The following is a 23,101-nucleotide window of genomic DNA, read 5'->3' as shown; positions in this document are numbered from 1 at the left end:
CCTACCAAGAAGAACTATTATTTTTTTTTTAACACTGACCGGACATAACCTAACCTAACCTTTAACTTCGGTAAACTTCGGAACTGTTCGGGTCGCGTTTGTGGCTTTCATCCATGTGAACTGAAGGATATCTGCATTCGCACTTTCACTCATCATTAAAGGGCTCCACACACTTACCCGAAATCCTGTGAGGAACGACTGTGCATGCCTGACTCAGAACATGTTAGGAGGTGAAAATGGCATCATCAGACGACGAGTTGGCTGTTGTTGGATGTTTAGTAGCGACTCACGTCATTAAAAAAAACACTGACAAAATATATATGGTTTTTAATGTTTCGACGAAACAAAACGCGTGCAGGTATTTTCTTTGATATGCAAGAAGTTAGCTCTCGGTATACAGCATTTGATGGGAGTAACTTCGTGAAGGCGAGGGAAATGTGTGACAGGAAGCAGGGAGAAGCGGCCAGCAGTCGGCGCTGTGCTGCGGCGAGTCAGAGCGCCAACTCTTCCATGGCGCCTGGAGAGAGAGAGAGAGAGAGAGAGAGAGAAAGGAAAAAGAAAAAGAAGACATAAATATGTGGCTTTTAAAATTCGTCATTAATAAGTTTTGAAATAATAATATATTATATATAATTTCAATAATTTTACAATTGTTGTATTAAAATACGTGTTGTATTAACACATAGTTTGTCATAAGAATCCATTCATATATTTTTAAAGTGAGTGTTAATAAGTTTTGTAATTGATGTTATGTCGTTTTAAAAATTGATTCCTTTCCTTTTCTTGCCGTGTTAATTAAATATTTAAAAAAAAAAAAAATTCTCTTTACCGAGGTTAGATCTGACTCATCACTGGTGAGTACTGAAAGACTCGCTCACTTGTTTTCCCTTCGATCACGTTTAGTCACTTTTCACCAGCCAAAGGCATGGCTCTGAATCCTACATTTGTATAAACTATTGCAGTACGTCGCGAGACACGGTTCGCCAGCATGAACTGACCTGGACTGTGTCGCAAGGCCACACACGCTCAGGTCGGCCTGCGCTGTCCAGCGAGTGTCTTCCCACAGTCTCCGGCGGCCTGTACAGTGCACCAGAACTGCGCAGTTGCGTGGCTCACACGCCCCGTGAATCCCGAAGGTCCGGCTTGCGCAGTTTTCCCTCTGAGGATTTACGGAACGTTCGTGGGGAGGCCTTTAGAGACCCGGCGGTTAAGTTCGTGAATTCACTTAACTACGATGACAAAACTTCAAACCATACAATCGTGTCACAGGTTTTTTTTTTTTACACGGCCCGTAGTTCTTTAAGCAAATTACAAAACAAATAAAAATTGAAGGGTGGAGCTACCCCCAACCCTGTCAACACAAATAAAAATGGCTGCTCACGAGAGTGACCAGATGATGTAGAAATGACTAATGCGCCAGTGAATACACGACTACACAGTGAAATATTCGGGTCTCTACTATACATTAATTTCTACAGCTCATAGCACACTCCTCATTTGTAAATAATCTACAATCATACCAGGTTACACTCACGCCTGATTTTGTTATTAATTAATTTTAATTTTAGCGTAGTAATGTTACTGAATTATGCTCGGCCTACAATCATGCATGGCCTACTTATCCTTCTGAGGGAGCGATAGGAAACAAAGTCGCCATACACTGTTAAAAATTTTCACATTTAAATTACGAAGAATGCTGGTTACAAATTATCCAGGGATCTTCCTAATTTATCGTTAGAACATGAATCCACGAAAACTATATTGGTATACTAGCAAAACATTCTAAAAATTCTTAAGACTCCTGAAAATAAAACTCGTATTTCTTCTACAAGTGTGTTACTTAAAAAAAAAAACAGAATTAGAGACGAAATACGGCTTTTTTTTTCTATTAATATTCAGTTATATATAATTACGAAGAACTTTTCATTTATTTGAGGTGAATTATTCGTTGAAAAGTCTGAATATTTACTGTAATTTCCGAGAGTGCAGCTTTGTGGTAATAACAATTTAATCGTTTTTATCTTCAAATTTTGGCAATGTTAAAGCATAGTATATAATTTAATGGAATGTCTGACGTTAATATTTTTCCACTGTGAAGGCATTGGTGTTTAATAGCGAATTAATTTCTGGGGATGACCACGGCTGCAATAATACTGTCAATAGACACTACGTTGCGGCCTGTGAAAAATGGTTACGTCGTGACCTCGTTAGAAAGTCACGCCCATGACTTGTGGGACGGGGAGCCAGCAGGCTGACCGCACCTGCCCGATGAGAATGGCGAACATGAACACGCCCACCAGCCAGCTGATGTTCATGAAGATGGTCTCCAGCAAGGTGTCGGGCTTCGGGTTCCTGCCCATGGCCGTGGTCGTCTTGATCGCGAAGTAGAAGCACTGCAAGTACCTGCGCAGCCCGCACCCGTCAGTTCGGCACACGTCTCTCTCTTCACAGGCAACGCTACATTCGCATTCACACCATAGAATACTTCAGCTGTAATAACCTGGTCCCAAAAAGCACAGCAGTTTGTAAAGATGAAATATTATATGCAATTGGACACACAAATTCATCTAGAAATGACAAATTAATGATTCCTTTATTTACTAAACAAGAAGAGAAAATCAGAAGCAAAAATATCTCGTTTTGTATTATAAAAAAAATATACCCATTGTAAGGCGAAACAGCAAATTGTGACTAATAATTAATAACTACTACACACACACTTAAGTTACTGAATCAAGAATGTGATACAGTTTAATACCCTTACTAATATTATACATGCAAAAGTGTGTTTGTTGGTTTGTCCTTCTTTCACACGGCAACAGAGGATCGGATCGGCATGATTTTTGTCATACAGATAGCTCATGGGCTGGATTGTGACATAGGCTAATTTTTACTATGGAAAAATGCAAAGCTCCTGTGGGATACATCTGGAACGTAATTCTGTAATACGAGATAAAATCTCAGGTGTGAGTTAGTGCGCCTGCAAACCAGAGAATTCCGGGACCTAACAAAGCAGTTTGTAAGTGTTTTATACCTTCTTTTAATAAGAATTTTTTAAAAATAGATAATATCCTAAGCGTGAGTTGGCGCGCCTGCAAAAAAATTAATTCGGGGACTTTACAAACAAGTTTGGTGATGAGGCTAACTGATGCCTAGCTCTGTCAGGGGTAAGCCTTCTAGCCCATTTTAATATAATTTATTTTTTATTCTTAAACATAAAAATGAATTTGTGGCCATCTTACATTTTGTTCATTTTCTATGCGTTCGCGCATTGTTCATCCGATTGAGTTGAAAATTTGCACACATGACCTTCGAAACACAAGGAAAGTCACTGTCTAAATAATAATTCGAAAAATCACTTGCATCCCCCATTTCAACCACTTAAAACAGAACTTCAACACTACGTGATGAAATTTTGTTTACTTTGCATTCAATATAAGCGTAAAGCTATTGTATATAATTTATTTATAAAAAAGAGGCAGAACACTTTCTACATCAAATAAAAAACACACCCATCACCTGTTCTCACCTCCTAAAACATAATATTTGTAGTTGCTGTTGAAATTTAGCACACTTTGTGTTTAAATTAAAGGGGAAATTACTGTCTTCAACTGATTTAGAAAAAAATGTAATGTCGGAAAACCACCCCTATCCCCATTTCCCACACTTTAAGACAGAAATCTGATTCTTGGTGAAAATTTTCACACATTACATTCAATGTAAGAAGAAAATTACAATTCACCATATAATTTAGCAAAAATATGTACGGTGACTGCCTACATGCGATTTTGGAAAACCACCCCGTCCCCTTTTTTCATCCATTGAAACCTAGTGTTTTAACATGTAAATAAAATTAAGCAAATATATGTTAAAAACAAGATAAAATTTACTGCTTTATCTTATTTCAGAATAGCCACCCTCCTCTTTCTGTTGACATGAGGATTCAGAAAGAAAACACCTTCCCCCTTTTCTATCCCTTAAAACAGGATATAGGTATTTTTTAAATGAAATTGTTCACACTTGGCGTTAAAATTAAGATGAAGATAACCGTCTGTCCGATTAAAAAATATAAAATTATCCATCCCCAGTTCAAACGAGATTTCTAAATACCACCGCTAATTTCCATTTCTACCCCTTAAACAGTATTATGGTACTTAATGAAATTGTGCAAACTCGACATTCAAGTTAAGAGAAAATTAACTATTTAAATTTAATTAACGTTTACCCCCAAAAATTATCTGTAGAAGATTAAAAAAAAATCCCCATATACCTTTCCCTTATATTTAAAAGTATAGTACTGGTACACATTTATAAAATCATGCATAATTGAAGTTTATAAGAGGAGGAATTTACGGTCTACATCTGCATTTACTTAAAAAAGGTTTATTGATTTCACGATACTTCTAAAAACTACCCCATCCCCCTTTCTTTCCCTTTTAAGGAGAAATTTTCACTCATTAATGGAATTTTTCACACTTGATGTTAAAAATGAAAATTACTTTTGAACCTACATTTTTTATGGCTACATGAAGTTTAAAAGTAACTACCCCTTAAAGCAGATTTTTGGCTCTCCTTGGTGAAATTTTGATCAGTTCACGTACAGTACAACGAGAATTTATCGTTAACGTCCAGTTAGAGAAAAATAAGTTCACTGAAAATACAAGATTACAAAAAAAACTGCATTTCCCTTTTTACCTTCTTAAATCCGCATTTTGATCCTCCTAGATGAAATTTGGCACACTTGACGTTAAAAATAAGAACGCTACTATCTACATCTAATAATTGAAACACTACTTTCCTCCCACTCCTACCCCTAACCTAACACATCGCCTTTTCTACCCCTTCAATCAGAATTAGGGCAACGTTTATGAAACTCGCAAACTTGACGTTTAAATTAATAAGACAATTATTATTACATCCGATTAAAAAAAATCATCTTCACCCTACGTTGGGTACTTTAGTTAGTATAAAATAAATTATTTAGAATAATATCATTTGACCTATGTAAGAAATATAGAAGAAGAAAACATTATTCAATCCCCAATGTATTTATCTGCAATACCTTCTAAGTGTATGGGACCTTACGTACAAAAACTTTTTCCAATGCTTAATTAGTTAATATCAACCCTTTCCGCCGGTGTTATCAATTTGCTTACTTTGTTGCAGTATTGATTTTTCAGAATGTCGACATTTTTATCTTCTTTATTTAGTGAATGTTGAAATAAAAAGATTGTATCGAATATATGTAATATTGCTTCTCTTCGGGTTTTGAGGAAGACATCTAAAACATTATTTTTATAACTCTGAGAAAACAACAACCCCCACTACAACATCAAAAGTTCACATTCTTAAAAAAACAAAAAAAAAAACAACAACAACAAAACCATTTTTTTTCTAGAGTTAAGTACTGGGTGATATATTACGTAACCAACTCAAAATGGTATTTTATTTTAATCTAAATATTTAAATTGGTTTTAGAGAACAAATAAAGCTGAGTTATTATAAAACCGGTCAAAGGATAGCAACAAATTATTGTTCCACGGTAAGATGTACATTGGATTTATTATGGTCATTGGGATTAAAGCAAGTGTTGAAATCGTCCACTGTTTTTAAAACACGCAGATAGCCATTGTTGCAAATTAATCCGTTCGATCTTGTATGAATCACTATATATAGGTACATATGCAGATTAAATGTGAATGAAGTGTTTAGTTTTACAATGAGAAATTTCAATGCAAAGGTTTAAAACAAATGATGTGCCAAATGCCGACACATTTTCATGAGTAGGTACTAGGCATTTTGGAACATTAAAAACATTATTTTAAGAAAAAAATTGCACAATAAAAGTCAGTGTTAAAAATGAACCTTCCTCAATGTTATTATTTTTTGAAATAATCGATTGCTGATGAAGGTGATGGGAATACATCTTTATTATATTATTTTTATTATTATTCTAACACTTGTCTAAAACGTTTGGTCCGTTTTATAAAACGAAAACATTTAATGAAATACATACATGCTTTTGTTTGGTGAATATAGAACATAATTACCAAGATTTATAATTATTTATAATATAATTTAATTTTTATTTAAGTATATTTAAATATTTAGATTAAATAGACCAACCTACTAACCTACTCTAGGAAATATAGTTTCGATGAGTTCGCTTTTACGTAGAATGTAAACCACTCTTGTTGAAGTGGTGAATATTGTTGGTGTTTTTTTTTTCGAGTTAAAAAAGTAATGTTGCAAATGACTTGCTCAAAGCACGAAGAGAAGAAATATTCCAGATGTTTCATGCAATCTTTTAGTTTTAACATTCACTAAATAAAAGAGACGAAAATTGTAGACATGGTTAAATACCAACACACCATCATCCGGCCTGATCACTCTGTCATAGCATCGTGCTTTGTGCAAAACGCAAACAAGCGCAATCTGGCCTCGGGACTGACCTTCGATACACTCTGGAGGGGAGGGGTTAGCGAGGGCATGGAAGGGAAACTGTGGGTAGGTTGTATAGGAAGGGTTGTGGGTAGGGGAGCGGGGAGTGGACAACATCAGGACCGTGTGTTGCTTGCGTGTGTCAACGAGCGAAGCACAATCAAGTCCTAACACGACCACACAATGAAGAACAGTGGCTGCGGAGGCGACTGACGGCGTGCCCTTGCCGGAGAAGACCCAGTTGCTGGTGCCGTCCTCGCGCCAGACGGAGAACAGGTAGTAGCCGCACGCGTTCAGGTGGATGACGTATATGACGTAGCTGACGCTGCGCGACAGGCGCACCACGCTGCTCTGGCGCAGCGCCGCCGCCATGCGGTCGAACATCTCCCAGAAGGCGTGGACCTGCACACGGCGGACACAAGCCCACGTGGGACCAGCACCTGTGCTTCCCGTATTGCTAGGAGAAGTAAACCTAGGTTCACCCATGGATCTACTTAGCATTATCCAAGGGCGTTGGGTGAAGTCCGGATAATCACTCAAATGAATCTGAATTCGGTGATTAACCGTGTACACCTAGGTCTACCCAAAGCTGGCTGAGTAATGTTAGGTTTTGCGGAATTTTTGAGCACGTTGTTAGGTATAGTTAGGTTAGGTTAAATTAGGTTAGGTTAGTTAGTTAAGGTATCAATGAACTAAAGTTATCAAACATGTATTTGGTTTTTCTAACTTTTACTAACATTTTGATGCTGGAATTTCCCGCTGAGGTTTCCTTTACCGGCCCAGGTCGCATGGCGAGGACCGCACGGGTGGTTGGTAGCTCTGGCTGCTTAGAGCACATCCAGAGGAGTCCCCACTCCGCTGAGGCGCACTCGGTGAGCGGCGACACAGCTCCGGCACTAGCCTGCACAGCTGTTTATTTATTCATTCGGCTTTTGTGTGGCGCAGCTAAGGCATGCACGCCTTTTCTTGCACTGAACCATGAGACATAAACTACGTGTAAAAAGTTATATCTAGGAATCAAACATAAAATTAAACACTAACAAATTACAAAGTACAGCAATTACTAACGAATCATCTACCAATTTAACATTAAAGTTTAGTACTAACATAGAATATATAATATATTGTATTAAATGCAAAAATATTAATATATAATTAAATTCTTATTATGATACTGTCATTCTTGCACACAATCCAACACACATTCATTCCGTATTCCTTTGGTTACGCATTTTATTTTAAATTTTATTTTTTATATTTAATACAATATATTATATGGTATATGTTAGTACTAAACTTTAATGTTAAATTGGTAGATGATTCGTCAGTAATTGCTGTACTTTGTAATTTGTTAGTGTTTAATTTTATGTTGATGCCTAGATATATCTTTTTACGCGTAGTTTATGTCTCATGGTTCAGTGCAAGAAAAGGCGTGCATGCCTTAGCTGCGCCACACAAAAGCCGAATGAATAAATAAACAGCTGTGCAGGCTAGTGCCGGAGCTGTGTCGCCACTCACCGAGTGCGCCTCAGCGGAGTGGGGACTCCTCTGGATGTGCTCTAAGCAGCCAGAGCTACCAACCACCCGTGCGGTCCTCGCCATGCGACCTGGGCCGGTAAAGGAAACCTCAGCGGGAAACTCCAGCATCAAAATGGTGGGTGAGGTGGGAGGGCGCAGCGGGAATATGGATGATGATGATGGTGATGCCTTGATACTCGTGTTCGAGCACGGTGACACCCAAGTAATGCCGAGGTGTTGAAAGCTACAGCATCATTACGGTTTTATGGTAAAGATGATTCTGCAGTGGTTTAACACAGCCTCCCGCAGCATGGAGATGAAAGGACAACACCCAATCTTGGACCCGACATACGAAAAATCCCCGAACCGGGAATAGAATCGGAACCTATGTCTTGCCTTACAGAAGCTCCAACCACTGAGATAACAAATAAGATAAAATGTTTTTTCAGTATGGGAAACTAGACGACCTATCAATATTACTAGCAACATTTTAAGTAAAATGTCATAGTTTATGAATCCCATCCAGTGTGATGTTTGTAACTGTTCGATTATATTTAAAAATAAAGGTATGCTTAGTCATTGACAACACTATTTTTACATAAAATTAAATTAGAATGTGAAGAGAGAGAAAAATAGAGAGATAAAGAGAGAAACAGAAGGCTATTCCAGAGGTATTTGAAGTTCAATTTTTCATAAAATTATACTCATCACTTTGCCATAAATTATAACTAAGAAACGAAAATACATTTCTGAGCATATGGCATACATGCGGTTCAAAGTTTCATTTTCAAATTAAAAACACGATTGAACAAAGCCTAAAGGAGGAAACACATCCAATGAATAAGAGACTACATAAAAATAGTATTACAAATACAATAATATGAAGGATTAACAAACCGGTATCGAAGAAATTAAAATAGAACACAACACTAAAATGTATATCCGATAAATTATGAACAATGAATTACATGTGTAGGCACACTTACCTTTAGCATCCTAGGTAGCCTAAACACCACCATGTCTGCTCCGTACTTCAGGTACAGCAGGTCGGTTGGCAGTAGAGACAAAACGTCCATCTGCAAATCAGTAATTTACGGTGGCAGAAAGTAGCATGCACACTTCTTGTAACTAAGCTACTATAAACTATACAGCCATAAATATGAGTGAAAATAATCATTATCCACATCAGTTGATATAAATATTTCTTGTATCAGAGATTCAAGCTTAGGTTTATTCGTCTTCGACTTTAATATTTTATGTACTACGGCCAATATTATTTGCAAAATAAAAATTTAAAAAATGGTTTTAGTTACTTTGCTTGCATGACCTCTAAGCGAAAATATAGTTCTTTTAAGCAAAAAACTTGCTAAGTTAGCATATCAATTGTTTTTACAGCATGAATAGTCATACTTAACCACTTAAAAAAAATTGCCGCATTAGTAGTGCAAAGAATTCCCCCCCTCCACAAAGTAGAGTATGTATTTTTTATTTTTGAATTATTATCAACAGTATGGTTATTCAGGTTGGAATAACAAAAATTTGTTGTCACAATATATAATAATTTAATGATTTATGGTCATTTTAATTATTTTGGAGGAAAATTCTATAGAACTCAGAAGACTACAATACTTTATCAATTGTGGTTTTTTGATTCAGGATTTCGTAATTCATTGGCTTGACGTAAAGTTTTGAGATATGCTGTATATACACTTTTGATTATACAATGGCTTTAGGGTCTAGAGAACATGAAATAAAATCTAGGTTGAATGTTTCTGGAAGTCGCATCATGGCAACGACTGCATTCTACATAACAGGATCACTGTTTCGCGGAAATTTCGGGAGACGACGCACTCCGATATTCTCCACCTTGCTCGCTCGCGTGTACTTCGTGAGTTTAATGGGTATTAAAGGTCCCGCCCACTTGGATTTTCGCATATTCAGGCTATATTTATAATTTTGATGTATTTTTTCCTAATTTTTTTTGGTAGGTTAAGGAATAAATTATGTTTCACTTAACTTACAAATCTTGTCGCAACCGCATATTTACCAACAGGCTCTAGTACGTAAGCGCCGCGAGGAAATAACTTATTATTTCACGCGGGTGACTAACTATACACCAGTTCCCAAGTGCTTACTTCAACAAGTAGCCAAAGCTGAGTCCCTGTGCCATGCCGATAAAAAAAAAACCTTTGGCACGGAACAGTAGCGGATCCAGAGGGGGGGCTAAGGGGCTCAAGCCCCCTCGAAAAGCATCTGGGTCCACTATTGTTTTAGTGTTTGCCTTGATAAAGCCTAGCCTCATATGGGTCAAGCCCCTCCCAAACCCGCCACTGGCACGGAAGCTTGATTGCAGGCGGTATAAGAGTATCTGCGCGCCGCACCTTGAACTGGAGGCGCGCGACGCACCGGCGCGCCGTGAGCTCCGGGTCGCCCACCCAGAAGCCGTCCCGCATGTACATGAGGCGCGGCTGCACGAGCGCCGCGTCCAGCAGGTAGACGGCGTCGGCGAGGCAGTCGGCGGCCAGCCACGCGCCGCCGCCCGAGTGGCGGCAGAACGTGCTGCGCAGCGGGATCACCCAGCAGTTGTACACGAAGGCGGCCGACACCGCCATCAGCCACGCCATGTAGCCGCGGCCTGCGCGTAGCACGCCACTCGCTCAGCACGCGAGTAGTGCGTGACAGCCGCTCCGGGGACAGGACTCCGGCGACCTCGGTCCTCTACCTTCACGTCGGTCCTGTCCCCAGAGCGACTCAAATGCCATACGCCGCTTACCATTCCAACCAGAATGGTCAAAAATAATTTTTTTTAAGGCCCAATCTCACAAACTATGTTATCTATTTTGATTTCTTAGCATTTATATATTTTTTAAAAGCTATTACTGTATATTTATAACTAGAGCTCTTCTGCATACCTTGTTTGGTAGGTAGCACATTTTTTTCGTTCAGATCTTTACTGATAGTTATTAACAAAACAATAAATGTCAAATTGTTACAGTAATAAAAAAATAAATATCTGGTTACAATAATCTGGTTTAATATCTGATATGCAGCAAAAAATAAATAGCTAAAAAAAATGGTCGTAACAAGTTTACAGGAGCAGCCATTAATGATAATAAAATAAAATAAACAACATGACGTGTGAAGCCAAACCTTAAACATTGACACGTTTCGTAAAATTTATTCTTCAAACTGTTGTAAAATTATTGGCTGTAAGGAGATATTAAATTTTACCAGTAATGAAACTTTTATTACTAGCTGCATTGAAACTGGTGCAAGCATAATGTTGTGAGATTGTATAAGCTCAGCAACGTAACAGCTCTGTCCGCCATGACAGACGATTTTACAGTTCTATTGGCAAACAAGCCGTTACATGTAGGACAAAATAATATTCCACTGCGCTACTTGCACATACTGTCTATATCCATATTTAGTCCCTGGCACATAGGTATGCAATACAGTAAATACAGGCGGAAAAGTAGCCTACGTTCCACAAATACTTTCGTAGATGCCCCTTGACCAGGCCTTCGTGTAACTTCGGATTTTTTTAGTTGAAAAAAATACCCGAGGGTTAAAAGAGTAACATAAAATTATCAAGTTACGTAATATACATTAATAGCCATTACAAACGAGAAAAATAATACATGGAAATTCCTGCAAATATCCTTGTTAAGGAAAACTACAGTTCACAGGGATGAGAACCAAACTCGAAAAGTTCAGAAGTTCTCTGTAAAAAAACGTATTGACAGGTTTTAAATATTAATGGCCATAGAGTATTTTAAATAACGCTAATGCTAATATAATTAACCATTAATTTTAGTTACGATAACCTAACCTAACATAAAAAACCTTCCCGATAACACAGAACTATTATTTATTACACTGACTTAACATAACCTAAACTTTGACTTCGGTTAATTTCTGTGGATTTTTGTTGTGGCTTTCATTTCTGTGAACTGAAGGATATCCTCCTTGTTACGTCAATTGATACAAGTTGCTACGCAACGAGGTCCCTGTAATTTTTAGGCAAGCTATTTGCAAGCACAGTTGGGAATCAAACATGGCGTTAAAACGGTTAATTACACGCGGAGATAAAATATTCACGAAGTTACAGGAATTCAAGTATTCGGGAGTATATAAAAGTATCTTTTGAATCGTATGTTTCCCACATGGCGAAAGAGGTTTATTTTAAATATTTAGTTGGGTAATACGTCTTGTCGACGACACCAATAGCAGGGGCGGATTTTCAGAGGAATGGGGAACAATATCCTCCGAAAGTTATAACTATGTGAATATAACAAGAGTGAAATCTGATAAGTGATACCAATATGTTTATTCACGACTGAAACCCTATTAGAACCACTCCCTCTGCCTGCTAGACGCAACAGTGCTGCCCCTAGTGTGACAAATAGTTCAGGAAATGATTGTCCTTCCACATGAAAATATCATAAACATCATGTAAAATTTAGTTCTTACATTGTCAACCGATTTGCGGAAACATTAAATATCACAAGAAAGGAATATTGGGAAGGAATTTGCCATGGAACCATGAGAACATGCCGCAATCAGGATGGATGGAGCAGGTTCAAACCTGTGCCCTCGTGAGTGCGTGTCCAACGTTTAGCCATTACGCACGTTTATGATCAGGTGAAAAATTTTTTAAGGCCACACACACAGAATACAGATTAACATGGCGCGTTAAAAAATAAAATAATAAATCATTGCAAAATAATGCTTGATATAAAACAAACTTGAATGTAAACTAAACATACAAAGATAAAAGATAAACAGAAAACTGATTTATATTAAACTATAGATTGGCATACACACCTGCAGAAATGTAATTAAAGGTTAAGAGTCATCTGTTGCCAATAAGATATAGTATAACATTAATACCATTCTCCCACACATTCACACACACACATTCTCACGGTAGGTAGGCAGCGAAGTGATCATGCTGAGTCGGTATTCCAGAGATGTTTCTTCAGCCTATGTTTGCAGGTTGCTAGGTTAATAGATTGCCTTGTCTTCTGGTCCAGTTCGTTCTGAAGCCTGCTACTCGTATTTTAAAAAGATCCTGATAAGCTTTTGGATGAATATACGGTGATTGCCAGCATAGAACTGTTTGTGGATCGTGTCTAATGGCTAAGTTGGCTGTGTAGATAATTTAAATTGGCCGACAGATACTAGCGAGGGGATCCCGGTTGCAGTGCATTGTAAGTAAAAATCAGTGTGTGCACATTTCGTCTTTGAGTGAGTTTTAACCATTTCAACTGCTTTCAGTACTGTGTTAGATGCTCTCGTAATTTAAGTTTGAAAATAAATCTTACACAGCAGTTTTGGAGCTTCTGAAGTCGCTTTGCCAGTTTATAATATGTTATAGCAGGAAACAAAACATCGCAGTAATCAAAGTGAGGCATAATTAAGGTCTGAACAAGAATGATTTTAATACTGGGAGAGAAAAACAATCGCAACCGCAGGAGTCTCACAAGGGTCTACGTTCTCACCCCTTTTATTCTCCTTGTATATTCAAAACATTCCTAAACCCCCCAGAATGCACGATTGTCATGTACGCGGACGATACCGCGCTGATGGTTATCCATCATGACCCCGTTTTAATTAAAGCCAGGCTGACCTCGGCCATCCGATCAGTTACAGCATATTTTACGTCCTGGGGCATCCTCCCAAACCCCTCCAAAACAGAAGCCATTTTATTTACCAGACGACGCCCACGTCTGCCCCCAGCACTGTTTGTGGGAGGCACAGTAATCAAGTGGAGCGATTCAGTGAAATACCTCGGTGTGACACTGGATCGCTCACTGCGCTTCTCACCGTAATTCTCATCTGCCACTGCCCGGGCCTACCGTGCATTTAACTCGTTGTCCACAATTCTCCGCCCACATAGCCCCCTGCCAGACCAGGACCGTGTACGCCTCTTCAAGGCATACATTGTCCCAATTCGTCTGTATGTATCCGTAATCTTTGCACATGTACCTGACATCCGGCTCCACCCAATAACTACATGCTTTAACAAATTACTCAGGTCAACACTCGGAAAATACAGACATGTAACTAACATACAGCTTCACGCACTCGCAAACACCCAACCTCCAAGAGCACTTATCACACAGTACACAGACAAATTTTTCCACAAAACTGCACAACACCCGGCACCACTCATTCAGAACATTGGACAACACAACATCACGAGACCTCACCCACACAAACTCATAACAGACTATCACCCAGGCAGGCCACCCTGACTGGGCAGAGCACACATTCACGCAAATGGACACCGACCACAGTGCCAATGAAGTGTCTCACTACGGACGCACACCAAAGTGACGTAGTGTAGTGTTTGTACATAATGTAAATACATTGTTATTTAATTAAATATTTTCGTGTAACAACCAGTGAAAGTGTGTAATATACAACAAAGACTAAGAGCTAAGACTCACATAACCAAGACTGTAGGTTTTTAATTTTTTTCCTTCTGTAAATAAATTCAAACATATGCATAATGTAAATAACATGTAAGCCTTTCAATAATTTTATAACTAGACAAAAGAGCACATTGTGCTAGAGTGTCTTCTACACCATGTACCAAACGATGTAAAGTGCAAATATTGTGACCAATAAAAAGTTTTAAATTGTAAAAATTGTCGTAAGCAATGCATGGAGAACTGGACTTTCTTGCTTATTTTCATTACCTGCTTATTCCAAGTTAAGAGTGAGTTTATCAGAACTCCCAAGTTTCTTACTACGTTTGAGAACTGAATATGAACTCCTCCAAGCGATAAGTTATTAAGTTTGTAAGAAATTGCTAAATATATCATAAGAGCAGAACCAAATATAATGGCCTGTGTTTTATTAATATTTGACATGAGTTTATTAACACTTGTCCATCTCAAAATGGAATAGAGATCATAATATTAACATAAATTAATTGACTGATTAATATATGTTGCTTTGGTATGAAGATATATCTGTACATCGTCAGAATTCAAGTGGTATTGGCAATTTTTAAGGCAATTAGGTAAGTAATTAATAAATATAGCAAATAAAAGTGGACCAAGAATCGAACCCCGAGGGACACCCGCGGTTATTGGGAGGCACGTGAACACTTAGTTATCAAGAATCAAGAACGACACGTTGGTAAAGACCGTCCAGATAGGATTCGAACCAAATACAAACACTATGAGAGAAGTTGAAGATAATTGAAATTTTTCTTAGTAAAAGAGCGTGGTCTACCGAATCGAAAGCTTTACTAAGGTCAAGCAGCATTAAAATGGTTATTTCCAGCCTATCTATAGCATGACGGATGCTATCTAACATTTATTAAGACAGTAGTATTAATGTTACCAAGTCTGAAGCCAGATTTGAAAGAAACTAATTTTTTTTTTTCGATAGGTATGTATATGTTTGCTGATGCACCAGGTATTCAAGAGCTTTGGAAACAGCAGGCAGGATAGTTATAGGGTTAAAATCGTTTGTTGAATCTGGAGATTAAACTTTTGGAATTGGTTTAATTTAGGAGTACTTACATATTGTCGGATATTGACCTGTAGTAAGTGATGCATTAAAAATTTGCTCCAACACACAGACGACAAATGGTGAAGTGATTTACATAATTTTAATGGTTATTTTGTCATTACCAACCGCACTACTTTTTATGCGTCGCAGGGCCTTCGCAAAATCTAAGTATGGTACTGGGGAAAAAAAAAAACTTATCGTCAGAAAGGTGTGAGTTGTTAAGTACAAATGTGTCAGCCGATTCGGATACACATATTTTCAAAGTATCTGAATTGGCAAAATATGAATTTATTTGATTGGCTGTGAGATTATAACTATTATGATCAGAAATTTTTGATTATACCTATAGTTCTCAGACCATCCCAAATTTTCTAATGGTCCTAATGTAATTAATAAATAATGTGCTTTGTAATAATACATTAGTCGATGTTCTTAATACAGCTTGGTTCATAGACATCCCTATATGATGAACCGTCGACAGTTGTATTGTATCGCAAGTTGTAATATATTTTTAATGTTGTAATTTGAGATGTCGTACATTTGGTTACAAAAACTGTACTATGCATTGGTGCGAACCACCCGTGAGCATTATCTCCACTGGGTGGGTATATACATCCCAACAAACTTTCATCTAAGTTTTTAGCGAAAAGTGTGATATTTTGATTCTCATCACTTACTACAAGGTGTACACATGGTTAAAAATGTTAACCTTAAATTTACGAAGAACGCTAGTTACAAATTATCCAAGGATCTACATAAATGTGTTGTTAACTTAGTAAATTTACGGGTACAAAGTTAACTTCGTTTGAACATGTAATTACAAGATTAATCTTAGTATTGATCCACGCAAAAACGCACTTATTTCTGTCACATATCTATTTACCTTGTTTATACGGGAAAAAACACGGTATTCGGAAGTTGAAATACGCCGTAGTTTCAACGAAGATCCATTCATATAAAATTACGAAGAACTCTTCCTTTATTTGAAGTGAATACTTTGTTGAGATATCCTTCAATTTACTGTAATTTCTAACAGTGCATATAAGACAATGCGAGGTGAATGTATGCGTACATGGGCAAGCTTATAAGCTCCCTATAAGCAAAGAATCCTTTTATAACATTTTATAGCGGTCATTTCCGGTCTTTAATGCTTCTTGTCTTAATGTCATTTCCTGCCAATAACTCCTCACGGACCATAAGAGCAGTATAGCACTGTCTTTTCATTGTTCTCGCTTGCTATTGTTACGAACGATTATACGGGGACTTTTTATTCAACCTCCGATGGGCTATAAAAAGCGACAAATTTACATAACATAATAAGTTTATCACCAAAAGTACAGCAAGGTCTTACTTATTTTTCTACATAATCGCCAAAACTATCAAGGCATTTGTCATATCGTAACACAAGCTTCTCAATGCCTTCCTGGAAGAAGTTAGCCGCCAGTTAATAGAGATACAGGGCCAGCGCCTGGATCTCCCCCTTCCTCAGGACGCCGCTGTGAGGCGGGTGGACTAATACTGCGGCGTACTGGCTCCCGCGTCAAGACGTGTTGCAAGAGATGTGAATAGTGGGGCAGAATGCGCCGCGCTATTAGTCCACCCGCCTCACAGCAGCGTCCTGAGGGAGAGGGAGATCCAGGCGCTGGCCCTGTATCTCTATTCACTGGCGGCTAACTTCCTCCAAGAAGGCATCGAGAAGCTTGGTTCACGATATGAAAAATGCCTCGATCGTTTTGGCGATTATGTAGACAAATAAGTAAGACCCTCCTGAACGTTTGGTAGTAAAATTATAATATTTGATTTAGAAAACTGTAAGCACTGTATCTGTCGATTACTACCCCTCCAACTCTAGTGTCAAATATAGTTGGAGACAAATATTTGACAATGTAACAGGGTCTTAAGTATTCAAGCTCGTTAAACTCGTGTGAAGACAGAACCTTCAGGGTTGATGCTTTCACACCACCAGATTTTGCTTTTCGGCAAGGAGGTTTCTTCCTCATTGTCGTCGCCTCCTGAAACAAACCGGAACATTTTTCTCACAGCAGTCTTAAGAGCCTGTCAGGAGTGTTAAGAGCCTGATAGGAGTGTTTTTATTCAAGCCAAATGGACAAAATTGCTTTAAGTTCATTCGAAGTAGGTACTAATTAAAAATTAAACAAATTTTTTAATGCAACATAAGGATTTGTCATGCCATTATTTGTGGAATCAATGAATTATTTAACATGTGCAAAATTAGGTTATCTATTAAGTTATCTCTTAGAACTTAAAAAAAAATTGTAAAATATTTCCATACTACACCTTTTGTATCTTCGTTAGCGATGAGCTCATGTCGAGAATCTCTAAGGATTCCGCCGCTATTAGTTTGTTGATCTATGAGATTCTCTTGCAGTTTGGTCGCGTGCTTAGCGAAAGACTTGATCAACTGTTGGTACAGCCCGTCCTGAGGAAACCTGGGGAAAGAGTACGAAATTACATTAAAATCCTCTGCTGTCACAGGAAATGGAAGACCCTCATGCGAAACATTCTTAGCCGGTTAAACGGGTTGGATGTTTGCTGATTCGGGGTTCTTGCAACAGTTCCTAGCTCACGCGAAGGGCAAACCGCCGTTGAGGCACAACCAAGCAGAGAAGGCCCTCGGGGTCTAAGGCGCTAAGCGCAGTGCTCGTGTGACGAGGAGGTCGGACCAGTAGTTCCAACGCAACATGTGCCGTGACTCGTAACCCGCGAGGTCGTAAGTATCATAGAAGTCGCCAAGCAATAAGGATTCTTCATTACAAATAGAATTCTAGCAGTTTGCCCGACACGAGATGGCATTGTAATCGCCTCGAGAACCTGGGACTTTAACTCTAAAAGCCAAAATTTATTAAGTATTTTATACATTTATCAGTGATCCAACCGAGGACTGCAATAAATCTAATCAGTATATTAAAAATAGGGAATTATTAAAAAAAAAAAATGTATAATTTTTTTTAGAAATTTTCCGAATTTTTTAAGTGGAAATTACGAAATTTAAATATGGCCGACAAGATGGCGGACGTTTTGATAGCTGAAACTATGGTGATTGTTACTAGTGCACTCTATCTGATAAGTGAAAAAATATGGCGATCGACACTGGAACACACTAGCATACGAAAAAGGGATCCAAAATGGCGGCCTAATTGGCCAATAAGGTCATATTTGTATATACTTGCATAGGGAAAACAACGATACTACGTTTACACATTAAACATTAATATATATATATATATATATATTCTTTATTTTTCACACAGGTGATCTATCTAGGTCCTTATTATTTGGGTATTAGAAATTTTCCTTAGCCATATAGTTACTGCAATATCGCTTTACGTGACCGAGTGCGATACAAAGCCGTGTGACGCAACCGAAACCATACCCTTCAACGACACCTCGTCTTAAGGGGAATTAGGCCTCGCCATCTTGCATTTTTCCATATTTTGCTATAATTCTAATTTTTAACTATTAATCATAATTTTTGACATGCCAAGGTATAAATCAATTCTCCCAGACCTTTTCACATTGTTGCAACCACATATTTTCCAACAGGATCCAGTATGTAAGCCCGCGAGGGAATAATTCATTATTTCAGGCAGGCAATAACAACTATCGTGATAACCACACCAGTTCACAAGTGTAGACTTCGACAAGTAGCTAAAGCTAAGTCCTAAGTCATTTCAAATAAAAAAAAATAGTACTAAAGCTTTATTGCAAGCAGTACCAAAATACGTTCTTTATATTACCTATTCATGCAATGGTGAATTTTTATTTAATATAAATTTTTGGACATATGCCATTGCATTTTTGCACTGATTTTCATGGAAAAAATTCAAGAATTCAAGAACGCTGTGCTGAAACATGACTGTCATACGCACAGAAAGTGTTTTCTTTTATTTAAATAACACTTTTTAATTATTATTATTTATTGACATTTTATGTTTTTGTTCTGTGTTCACGTCTTTGGACGTATCTGCAACTACCATTCTCTATGGTGTAATATAAGTGACGCCGAAGCTCAATTAACAAGACCCCTCTAGGGAACATTGGACCTAAAAACGGCAAATTGAACTTTTTATTTAATAATTACATAAGAGATTTTCCATTGTTGTAAAATTCTATTTTAAATTTAAGTAATTGTGATGTATTAATTTGTTTTGTTAATTGTCTGTGAGTGATTTTGAACGTGTAATTAAGTCAACAATCTTAGTGATTTAGCCAATCAGCGACGTGGTTACTTAAGATAAGCGTCACTATAGAATTAACGAAAAGAGTCTAAAATTAACGGCGATGATGGCTGCATAGGCCGGGTTGAAATTCCCTTAAAAACTAATGAAGAAGAATAGCTGGATAGGTCATCCGACGATCAGGATGTTTTGAAACGTCGTTTACATCTTAAGTATATGTTATTTAATTAGGGCACGTCATAAATGACGTGTACTGAGGTGTGTTTTACCGTGAGTAACCAGCGACTCATGATGCCATGCTAATTTGAATGTTCACTACATACATACATCGTGATTTTTGCCGACGGACTTTCAAATATTACGTTTCATTGTTGAGCTATTATAAAATCATATGGAGATAAACATTTTTATTAAAACAATCACGCATCCTGTTTTACATACTTGACTTTTGTTCAATCACCCAGAGGTGAACTGAGACAGATGTCTCGAGATGCTCTACCGCAAATATTCAATGAGTTCAGCCGCGGAAAATAAAATAAAAACTAATTTTAATAACGAACATTTTAAATAAATATTATTTTCTCACGTAAATAATTTATTATAAATCGAGATTTGCAACAAACATTTTTTTATTTTGGAACATATGAACTTTTGTTTCATGTTACCATGTGTGCAAACTAACTCCTGTAATTTTATCAAATATAAAACAACATACCACTGGATTGATTAGAGACAAAACATACTTTTATTTGATTAAAGAATATTTATATTAATCGTAAGTTTATATGTCGTTATTTTACAGTGCATGTGTGTGTGTCCTTTATAATTCTAATTGGTTTGTTGTTTATTTCCATATCTTGTGAAGGTTTTTTATTTATAGTGAGAGAATATTTAATATTTCCCTTGTGTGTAATACTACATGATCTCTAAACTATTAAGTAATTTACGTAGTGCATAAGGGTGGCGCCCATATTTGAATTTTTTTAAAATTAATTAAAGAATATATTTAGTTTCGCCAGAGCCATAACCATCCATGGATAAATTATTTATTATTTAAACTTCAGTAAGTAAATGACAAGTATATATTGTTGTTACTTAACAATACTACCCGCTATCTGTGTATTTAGCATAGCAGCAGTAGTACCCCTACAGAAAAGTGGTTCCACTACGTGTGGCCAATCACACCACAGAAGAGTGGAGCCCAACACACCCTGATTCTGTCACCTATCATAGTACAGAAGAGTGGCAACCCAACTAGTGGGGCCCGATTTGTTTACATCAAAGTTAATAGGCTTGTTTACATACAAACAAGTATTTCATTGAACTGTCAAGTAAGCAGGGTATTTGTTGTGATTGAAAATTTCAATTTGTTGGAGGTCAAACACAATGGCTCAGCAGTCATATAATTTAAGGAGTAGGGCCAATAGCATATGTGAAGAGTGTCCTAAGAATCACAGCTCTGACAGCGACACATCATCGGCCATGGAGGAATGTAGTTCGCCAGAGACAAGAATAACGGATGTACCCACACACTCACACACGCAACATAGTGAGAGGTTAGGGCGGCCAGTGTCACCTCTTCCCACAGGAAGTATAACACTAGAACAGGACAAAACAACGACTACACCAGGCATGTCCACGTCAAGCCCTGACATGACACAGATGCTACAGCAGGTACTACAACAGCTCACCAAACAAGCCGAACGATCGGAGAATAGGATAATGTCCCAATTCACAACACAAACTGAGCAGTCTGAAAATAGGATAATGTCTCAACTAGCAATACACACCAAGCAGGCAGAGCAGGTGGAGACAAAACTAGACCTCACTTGTTCCAGTGTACAAAGTCTGGAACGGAGCATAGAGGAGAAGTTAGTGCAGCAACAGAGGGAAATTAACCAGGTCGTGGAGAAGGTGACTCAGACAGTTGAACGGGTAGGTGAATTGGAAACACAACTACTAGCCATCCGTGAAAATGTGACCCTAGAACAACATGGTTTGAGGGAATTTTGCCAACGCAGTCAAGTCAGCATGAGGGACGAGCTGCATGGACAGACTCGACGACTCGAAGTCAGGTTGGAGGACATAGAGGTGGCGACCTCTAGCTTACGAGATTGCCTGCAAAATCTGACTGTAAGTCAGAGCCCTACACCTGACGCAACTGGTAGGACACAGCGAGAGGCACCTGAAGTACCTCCTACTAGTACATGTAGACCACTGGACACCACACCTGGGTGCAGTTACAGCACATATCCTACAGAATCACTACCCAGGCAGATTGTAGAGACTAGGGCAGCAGTTGGACCTAGGGCAACTACCACATCAACAGAGCGCCATCTGGACCCGGTAGCTCTGATGCACCATCCAGCAAAGTTGTGGGCAGAGGCCATGCCTACTTTCGCAGGCAGGGCAAATGAGAGTCCCATGAGATTCCTCAGAAAGTTCGAGGAATATGTGACAATGTTTAACCTCACCGATGGAGAGGTTCTGAAATGTTTGAACAACGCATTGAAAGGTCAGGCATTCTATTGGTGGGAGCTGACCAGCACCAATACACATAGTTTCATTCAATTTAAGGAACTGTTCAAGCTGCAATTCTGGAACATCAGGATCCAGAGTAATCTGAGGGCACAACTCCATACAGAGAAATACGACCCAAGGAAGGGCACATCTCTGGAGGCACATTTGTCTAACATGTATGACAAAACAAGGTATTTGGATCTCCCTATGACCGATGAGGAGTTTGTGGCTGCCATGTTGACACAGCTGCCGCTGAAATACCAGAAGCAGTTGTCTGGCCTACACTATCGTGATGTCACTGAGTTTCGTGATCGACTGCTAAACTACGATAAGCTCGAGAAACTGGATCGAGTAGCACCCAGGACAGAGGAGGCAGAACGAGCACTACCTCACCAGAAGCAGCACCAGGTCAACCCTTACTGGCAAGGACGCGAGGGTAAACAGAAACCAGAACGCCAGGCCGCAGTAAACTACATGAGCTGGCAAGCCAGGGGGGAAGCACCTCGTGGTAACGGTGGGCCCTACCACAATAGATACAAAGGGGCACACTACAACAGGAAGCGTACCTGGTGGCCCAGCAACAAGGGATACCACAGTGGGGAAGAAGGGGCAGAACGAGCCAGGAAGAGTGCTCGTTATGAAGAGAGAAGGCGGTCCTACTCGCCGGACCAACGGCCACCCAGGGAGTCCCGCAACTACGGTCGTCGTGCCTCATCCGATGACGAGAGGGAGAATTATTACAACCAACACCGTAGGATGAAGGAGAGACAGTACCCCGACCAGCGTGAAGATTCCCGCCTGCCATACTACCGAAGTCCCAAGACGACAGACAGCGGTGGAGGCAAGCCCCACTACAGCCACCCGTCTGAGCAACCGGCGTCGCCCAACAGGAC

At 38.7% G+C, this 23,101-nt stretch overlaps 1 protein-coding gene across 3 annotated transcripts in view; it reads right to left on the bottom strand.

The window, feature by feature from the left end:
• LOC134541178 (cyclic nucleotide-gated cation channel beta-1-like) overlaps window positions 1-23,101 on the bottom strand; it is a 53,729-nt gene that overhangs the window by 7,102 nt on the left and 23,526 nt on the right. For 2 of the 3 annotated variants that reach the window (XM_063384421.1, XM_063384430.1), the window contains exons 4-9: window positions 17,788-17,939; window positions 17,427-17,501; window positions 10,341-10,594; window positions 8,946-9,035; window positions 6,656-6,843; window positions 2,262-2,403 (exon numbers count right to left, since the gene is read on the bottom strand). In XM_063384421.1, coding sequence (XP_063240491.1) covers window positions 2,262-2,403; window positions 6,656-6,843; window positions 8,946-9,035; window positions 10,341-10,594; window positions 17,427-17,501; window positions 17,788-17,939 — 901 coding nt within the window. Of the gene's footprint in view, window positions 1-2,261; window positions 2,404-6,613; window positions 6,844-8,945; window positions 9,036-10,340; window positions 10,595-17,426; window positions 17,502-17,787; window positions 17,940-23,101 lie in introns of all 3 variants that reach the window. The other variant, XM_063384413.1, reaches the window with a different exon arrangement.

Source organism: Bacillus rossius, chromosome 1, assembly GCF_032445375.1.
Source record: "Bacillus rossius redtenbacheri isolate Brsri chromosome 1, Brsri_v3, whole genome shotgun sequence".
Classification (NCBI taxonomy): Eukaryota; Metazoa; Arthropoda; class Insecta; order Phasmatodea; family Bacillidae; genus Bacillus; species Bacillus rossius.
This window is presented reverse-complemented; position numbering and strand designations above follow the sequence as displayed.